Source organism: Aplysia californica, unplaced genomic scaffold, assembly GCF_000002075.1.
Source record: "Aplysia californica isolate F4 #8 unplaced genomic scaffold, AplCal3.0 scaffold00075, whole genome shotgun sequence".
Lineage (NCBI taxonomy): Eukaryota > Metazoa > Mollusca > Gastropoda > Aplysiida > Aplysiidae > Aplysia > Aplysia californica.
Genome location: NW_004797345.1, coordinates 757383 through 766255, shown reverse-complemented (window position 1 = coordinate 766255; position 8873 = coordinate 757383). Strand labels below are relative to the sequence as shown.

The 8873-nt window shown below is 39.8% G+C and overlaps 1 protein-coding gene across 1 annotated transcript in view; it reads right to left on the bottom strand.

Moving 5' to 3' along the window:
* LOC101846337 (WAS/WASL-interacting protein family member 3) overlaps window positions 1–8873 on the bottom strand; it is a gene marked incomplete at its 5' end in the record, with an annotated part of 23695 nt that overhangs the window by 3598 nt on the left and 11224 nt on the right. Inside the window, 5 exon segments of the mRNA XM_005094091.3 lie at window positions 2761–2800; window positions 4150–4397; window positions 5647–5686; window positions 6590–6651; window positions 7594–7704. Coding sequence (XP_005094148.2) covers window positions 2761–2800; window positions 4150–4397; window positions 5647–5686; window positions 6590–6651; window positions 7594–7704 — 501 coding nt within the window.

Genomic DNA, 8873 nt, shown 5'->3' with positions numbered 1-8873 from the left:
ATTTTTTTTAGAAAGTAGATAGTGTTTCACTTTCAGACGTTTCTGTTTTAGTCCCGCAGGGCATTAATTTATGCAAAACAACAGAAAAGGTATTACAGTACAGAGGTTATAGGGGTATGAGAAACGTTCTGTAATCTGACATTTTAAAAAATCTCCTTGTAATACATTAGTCCGATCAGCTCTTCGACCTGGTGCGGCCTGCAACTCAACCTCAAGTTTTGGTTCCCACTCTTTTGTTTCACACATACGCCAGACATCATCAAGCAAATGAAATATCCGCACAAACTACTAACATACATTATCTAGAGCAAGTGTGTGTATGGGGGAGGGATGAGTGTGTGTGTGTGTGGGGGGGGGGGTTCTTTTCAATCTATTAATATCCCACCAGCAGACCCTAGAACGCTCAGAAATCTTCTCAGCTTCCCGGGAAGCATACAGTGCAGACAGCCGATTTACCACTTAAACATTAAGAAACTGACAAGATCTTTCGCTATATATAACTAATGAAACTATTGTAATCCTTTCGGGAATATTTTCCTGCCAAACCCAGTGCCCAGATGTGGGAATTAAAGTCGTTTTCTAAAAGGCTTACTTACAAAGTAGGTGTTACGTCTCGCCAAAAATGAAACAGAAAAGAGATAAAATGATGGATCATAATTATACAGTTATAGGGTGCAAGCATTAAAGTGTAGAGAATAAGCACGTGTATTAGGGATTAATTTTGTAGCAACATAATGCGGACTATCGCATTGTGGGACCTCTGACATGGTGAAGTGTACATACTAAAATATCAACCACAAAATTAAACTAAAACAAAAAGCAAGAGAAAACAAAAACAAACAAGACATGAATAACTTTTTAAAGGGATATCTCGCTTGGATGTCAAATCGTTTCATTACTATTATAAAAAGTACCTTAATGAGCTCTCAAACACATAGCCTACATAATATACATACTAGAATAACTCCAGAAGGCAAATGTTTAAATCATAGAGAAAGTTCTATATACGTGTGTATCAGATTAAACAAAGTACATTGTAGGTGTAACTTCTGAATCCAACTTCTTTTTACTTTCATTTCTGTTATATCAACAATGATTCTACTTACTGACATTTAATTGTTTAAAGGTGGTAGGCTTTTCGACGCTTTTTTAAGTGGGGGGGGGGGTGTCTTTTAATGAAGGTGTTTCTATGCCCTCATCAACCAAATTTATACAATTTAGGAGGTGGGCTTCGACTTTGTCTGTTAAACAGTGTCAGGGCCAGAGAGGGATATAACATCCTGACAGAAATACTTGATTAAAATTCTCCCCTCTTGGAAACTGAAATCACCCCCCTCCCCCCACCCCCACCAACCCCCCCCACCCCGGGGGGTCGTTTGGGGGAATGGGAAGGGTTAAACATCACCCCCCCGAGGCCCGTCTCAAGGTTCCCTAAAGGGCAGAGGTTTTGGTGGGGGGGTTTTTTATTTGGGTTTTCCGGGGAAAATTATTTTTACCCGGTTTTCCCGCCCCGGGCGAGTGGGATGCCTAACCCTCCCTTCCCCAGACAGTCCTAAAAGGCAGGTTCAAAGCAGCTGGACTCCCAAAGGATCTCAGATGTGTTGATTCGTGGGGGGGGGGGGTGTAAAAAGTTTACAATCATGCAATCACCAGTGGCGATATGAGGCATCAATCACGCTAAAAGAAAGCTGACTTGTTTCTTTAAAATAAGACTTCATACGAGAGCGTATTGTTTATGTTACAGATAGAATCAATGCAGAGGGCTGACTTGTTATTTTATGGCTCTCAAATTTTATGCATTTCTTTGTTTCCCCTTTAAGTGCATGACAGCTTGTTGCATTCCTAAAGCATATTTATAATCAAATTGTGTACTTAACAGAGTTTATTTTTTCGTCTCAAGAAAGCCCACAAAGCGATTTCTTTCAAAGTTAAAAGGTCGTTAAACCAGAGGGTGGGTTGCCTTACATTTATTTTTAACATTTATCTTTCGGCCCAAGGCTTCCTTTCCTTTCAAAACTCACGAATAACATACTTGTTATGTACAAGTATACATCTATAAGATTAAACTGACGATCGAGTCATTGCCAGCTTTCTGAACCTTCATGCTGCAGCACGAAAACATCACGCACGCACACTAACACAGACATATAGACACATATAGACACACACATAAACACACACACACACACACACACACACACACACACACATACACACACACAAACACACACACAAACGCACACATACACACTGCCGGAGGTTGAAGGTCACCACTGCTAAGTCATATTTCTTGGTGGAGTCTATCCAGCTGGCCTTTTCCCAGCACCCATGACTGTTATTTTGTCTATGTGCTTCTCTTTATTTAGAAGAAAAAAAAGAAATGGAAAAAACGCATCCACACCTTACTGAACTGTGTTAAATACTGCCATGCAGTATTCATTGCCTGGTCATAATCTATGAAAAAAAAACATTGTTGAGTAGGATGTACGTGGGTATCATTGCAGAAACTTAAGTAAAAGTAAAGTTCACAACCCCCCAAAAAAAAAATAAAAAAATGAAGCTCTTCTCCATGTCTTCGCACATCAAGACGACCGCAGCACGTTATTCCATGTTCCAAGGAGATATAACTGCAACCTTTCTGTAATCTCCACAGTGACCCTGGATGTTGTGCACAATGTCAATTAATTTGAAATGATTCCCCAACTTTACTCTTACCATTCAAAATTTGCAAGGCAGTAAAGGTGCTTATAACAGACTTACCATTTGGTACTTTGGTTGGCTTCGGTGCAACTTCAGGAGTCTGTGGAAGGAACAGGAAATATTTACACTGAACTAAGAGGGCGAAAAGATATTGAACTTGCAAATTATTAACTCAGAGGTCACACTGACTTTTTTTTTTCAAACCATCACAAATGATTACATACTTTGGTTCATTTAGAAGGTAAAACAAAATACGTAAAAATGACAGACGAATTATGCACTGCAACAATTAAACATAGATGCAAAAGCGGAAGCAGCTTCTTTTCGTGCTTGAGACAAACAAATTTTGAAATTAATAATTAGGTTTACAGGAGGTATGAAAAAAGAAGACAACAGATATCTGAACGAGCCCATAACCCAACCACATAACAGCAGGAAGGAAAGACAATGAATACCATACCATCACGCGCTGGTGGCATTACAAGACAAGACAAGAAAAGACAAGACAAGACAAGACAAGACAAGACAAGACAAAACATGAAAAGGCAAGAAAAGAAAAAAAACAAGACAAGACCAGACATGCCAAGACACGACAAGGCAAGACAAGATAAAGTACACTTTACTTATCCTCCATTTAAAGATACTAACAATAAAAGCAGCAATAAGAAGGGACATGACATATTGTGTAACTACTTTCTGTTAGCAATGTCGTGAGTGACTGACTATGGTTCCTTCATTGATATCTGCCCTGAGTTAACTCTGTTGTACTAAAACTGACCTTTATGGCATAAGGATGTAAGGTTGAACTCATTGCCTTCACTCATAGAAAAACTTGAGTTTGATTCAGGAATAGGGAAGCTATTTTATCGAACATCTCTGTCTGTCTACTGCTGGGATACTGTATCCCACAGCTTTTGAGTTGGGCCTGACTGGCAGGATCAAAGCTGGCCACCTCGTAAATGACCTGTATTGTGTCCACGTGGAGGTAAAACATTAACATGCTCCCATCCCCAGAGCAACGCCACTGACTGAAGTGTCTTTAGGCCTTTCCCAAAGGGGGTATATTATCATGTTCTTATGCACAGTAGAATTGTAAATGGGCTGATTTATCAATGTCAAGCTTATACTGTGCCGGAACAACATAGGGGGAATGGCTGCTTTTTTTTTCCTCATCCTTACTATTATCATTTTCCTCTACTTCTTTTGTATGTTTTGTCACTCTCTTGTAACTGCTATTATTGGGGTGCCTTGACAGTCGAAGCAGTCTCTTTGCTGTTGAGGCTAGAGAAGTGAGCAGAGTAAGCCTGATTCCCCATTTGGACTTCTCTGTTGACATCCACCCCTTGGCACTCATATGACCTTATACAGTTGCGAGCGCCGTAAAACCTTACTTAAACTAAAAACATTAACATTTAACCTCAGCCTTAACATTTATTTACTTTCACTCACATTTTGATTCTGCTGCAGACTTTTAACACCTCCTGTGGTGGCAGTCTGGGTCGGCTTGCCCTGGTCAGTACCATCACTCCCTGGTCTCAGCGGAGGTGGGTGGTTTTTCGGGACTGGAGGGGGAGTGGGAGACAGGGGTCTGTTCTTTTGTTGAGTAGAAGATCCCGAGGGAAGTGTGGGGGAGTGGATTGAAGGAAATGGGGGCGGTGGCGGCATTTGGCCGGGTAGACTTTGCACAGAAGAGGGAACTGAAAAAGGATAACGTGATAGTCATTGTGTGTGCGCGCGCGCGCGCGCGTGTGTGTGTGTGTGTGTGTGTGTGTGTGTGTGTGTGAATGGGTGGGTTGGTGGGGACGCGTGGGTGTCAGGTTTTTCCATTTGCTTTGGAAAGTAGGACTGTCGAGAGCAGTCGTGTTAGATATTTAGTCTGGAGCAACTTCTCAAGCACTTTCATATATATATAAGACTAAAAGATAAGGAAATAGACATTTGAAAAGTGATAAAAGAAGGGGACCAAGTTGAATGTGATGCCTGGACTACAACACTCAAGTTTGATCATTAGTATACACGATGGTAAATACAGTGAGGGTGAAGAGAATATGTATGAATACCCATCACTTATAAATCTTATCATTGAAAATGATAACAGTTTTGGGTTTGCTTGGGGTTTTTTTAATTCCCAGAAAGAGTGCTTTTACCCAAAATTGTTGGTGTGGTGGTATTTTTTTCTGAAGATTTTTGTTTGTTTGTATTTCGTTTGCTTGTTTTTATTTGTTTTTGTTGTTTTTTTCTTCAAAAAAAGTCAAAGCGTTCCCTTTCCCCATTCTTCTAGCATGTATAGAAGACTTACATTGCGTAAAACAGAAACCGCTTAGGATATCGGTATAATATTTGAGTATACAATAGCGGTGAAAGTGAAGTTGCCTTTCAACCTGACAGGACAGAAAAAGTAAGTTAAACAAAAATACAGGTTGCAGATTTTAAAAATTTATGATTATACGATCTTCCTTGTGTTTCACTGCAGTCTGAACATGATACTTACACGATATAGATTAAGCCCAGTTGGTAACTTTTAAGCAGCATTGTTTTTACCTGCTCCAACAGCTCTGGAAGTGTGTAGTTTAAGTAGTTCTTTGCTGATACTTCCTCTGGTAAAGTGTTGTATGAGTAGTTCTTTGTCGACACACTTCTGGCAGGGTAGCTTTTAACACACTTGTTAATTTCATAACCAGTCAGGCCACATCAATTAGTGATACTGAAGTTTTCTGTTAAATTTAAAGTAAGCGGGTAGTTGGCTGGAACTCTGATGCGGTAAGCTCCTTCTTTCCTATCAAACATCTATCGTCCTGATCTCTCCTACTTTTTGGAGTTTGCTACTCTCTTTTAATGTGTCTAATCTTCGGCACTTATACGACCTTTTTGTGTTGCAAGTGCCGTAAATTTCTTAATAAAACTAAAAGTGAAGTAGTTTTGGTTATTCTTTGCCAACACACTTACTGTTCTGTCCAACAGCGCTTTGGTTGTTCTCCTGTGAGATCTGAGGACACAGAGTAAACATACGTGGTACATTAAAAAATTAGTCTACTCACATCTTTGTGTTTTACTATTGTCTTCTTCATCCTCCTTCTCCTCCTCCAGTTCTTTGTCTTCTGTTGTGCTCCTCATTTTCCTCTCAGAAACACACACACACACACACACACACACACACACACACACACACACACACACATACACACACACACACACTAAATTCGTCAAGCGTAAGGATTTTGCTGAGCTAAAAGATATTATACTTTGTCCATGAGTACGGTGTCTCTGTCTCTCTTTTGCCGAAGTTCTGCAAAATTAGCAACTTTGCTGCATAACGATTTGATATTTCAGTCTTGAATGGTGTCAAATTAGGTCTTTGTTTCTGATGCAGTAACGGTATAGAGTAATAAATTGATGACAGTGCACATATTATGGGCAAACAACCACTTGATGCCTGTATCTCTTTGCAGCATTTGCTCTTGTTGGATAGGAATGTTTTATTTCCATTCTTTCCCTCTGTTGCTTCTCTCTCTCTCTCTCTCTCTCTCTCTCTCTCTCTCTCTCTCTCTCTCTCTCTCTCTCTCTCTCTCTCTCTCTCTCTCTCTCTCTCTCTCTCTCTCTCTCTCTCTCTCTCTCTCTCTCTCTCTCTCTCTCTCTCTCTCTCTCTCTCTCTCTCTCTCTCTCTATTCATCTGTCTTTCTGTCTGTCTGTCGATCCATCTCCATCTTTTTCCCTCTGTACTAAGTAAGAGTTATATTCTATTATTGAGACAAACAACAAAATAAACAATTCTTGTATTAATCTCATCTAAAGTACACAAAAGATCTAGACCTATACGATAATGTGGATTTAAGATGGAGGAGAGTCAAGTGGGTTCGAACAAGGGCAGCTTGAGCAGCAGGCTTCCTACCTGTTGTCTTGTTTGTACTTTGGACACATTTGCAATTTGCGCCCCGCTAGCAGATACCGGTCCTGAAAAAGATGGGTAAGAATTCATCTGTCACAGTCAACATATAGATAGATAGGACCAAGCCAAGCAGGCAGAAACCTTGGAACCCCCCCCCCCCACACACACACTTTCCAAAGACAAACAAAGTTCAACAAGAGTGTTCCTATGGGATTCGAACCAGAGTCTTCCGTATCATATCCTAGAATGAACCTGTGAAGCAACGTTGTGCTAATACTTGTCAAAAGTAACAAAACAAGGTAGGAAAGAAGGAATAGACAACAAGAAAATAGGGTAAAAAAAAAGAAAGAATAGACAATAAGAAAATAGGATAAGAAAGAAGGAATAGACAACAAGGAAATAGGGTAAAAAAAAGAAAAAATAGACAATAAGAAAATAGGGTAAAAAAAAAGAAAGAATAGACAATAAGAAAATAGGATAAGAAAGAAGGAATATCCAACAGCAAAAAACATAGAAAGGAAGAAGGAATATAGAACGGGAAAACAGGGTAGTAAATGAGAAATAGGGGAAGGAAGAAGATGCATGAAGGGACCCCCAAATAATTTTTTATCTAAAACCCCGGCAAAGCCCTCTTTTTAAAAAAAAGATAAGTACAGCGTTGACTATCCCAAAAATCTGTAAGCCAGTGGCTTAAACTGCTGGTTTGGGGGTTTATTTTGGTGTATCTGTCATTCTGGATACCATACACATCTAAAATTCTTGCACAAGAGTACGTTTTAAAGGCATATTTTTCCCCTGTTAACAAAATGGGAAACGTTTACCTGTTTTTTATTCGTCCTTCTATATAACAGGCAATCGTATCGGACGGTGTCATTTTAATATTGTATAGATAAAACGTTAGGGTGGAAATGGGGGGTGGTCATATGTACAGGTGATTAGTTAGACAGGTGGTGTTTAAAGCAGGTGTGCCTGCACTTAGCTCTCTGTAACCTAAGGGGTTTACTTACTTAAGTTCGCTGCAGCAGCTTGGATTTCACTTTGCGCCTTAGAGTTAGAGTTGATGTCCGGCTTGGATTGGGATGTAGAGCTATCCAAATTCACGTACAATCTCTTAGCATCTGGTGAGGAGAGTATGAGGCCAGAGGTTACTCTTTAATACATATTTTGTTCGGGGACGTAGTGTAATATTCTATATACTGATGCTGAAGCATTTTCATTGTTATTTTGGTCTTGGGCCTTGGGTAGATTTTTAATGTTGTTATTTTTGGTGGGTATTTTTGTTTGTTTTTGAGTTTTGTTTGGTTTCTTTCTTGGTGGGGGGAAGCGGGGAGGGGTGGTATTTCATTTATTTTTTTATTTTTTTTGTATTTCAGAAAAATTCAAAGAAAAGATGGAGGGGAGATTCGAGTTGTTTTCGTTTTCTGGTGTTATTGTTGTTTTGCTAATGTTGTCAGATATTTGTATGTATCTAGTTATTTTTTGTTGATTGGGGGGAGGGGTCCTGTGCCAACTAGTTTCAACTATTATCTCTTGAATGGAGATAAAAAGTATAGAACAATTGAGCTATCCGAAGTGAAATTACTGTCAATGAGCTCTTGTGTTGTAGGGGTTAGTCTCTTTACTGTTGCACCCAAAAGACATGATTTTGATTCTTTAGAGGGAATTTCTCTAAGGAAAATATCTGGTTTCTGTTAACATACACACACACACATACACACACACGCGCACACACACACACACACACACACACACACACACACACACACACACAAACAAACAAAAAACCACCACTCACGTCGTTTGAGCGAGGCGGCTTGCAGTACGGCCGTAACGATGTCGAAGTTCCTCTGTAGCTTGGCCTGGCGCCGATCTCGTCGCTTCAGCTGCCGCACCAGGCGTATGTTCATCACGGACACGCTGCGCTGGAGGTCAAACAGCATCCTCTTCAGTTGGACGCAGCCTGCGGGGGTAACGCCAGAGACCATGATTAGGGTTGTATATTGTATGAATCAAGGGGGTTATAAATAGATTTGTACAATGGACAATTAGGCAGACAAATCAAGCGGGTTATAAATAGTTGTACAATGTACATAATTATGTACATAATCAAGGGGTTATAAATAATTAGAGATGTACAACGTACATAATTATGTATTCGTATCAAGGGAGTTAGATGTATAAATATTCTAAGAGTCGCGGCATGACAGGTGTCTGGTAATTTCAATTATGCTTTGTTCATTTATTAGTATTATCATAATAGCCAGCTTAAGGTGCGCGTGTGTGTGTG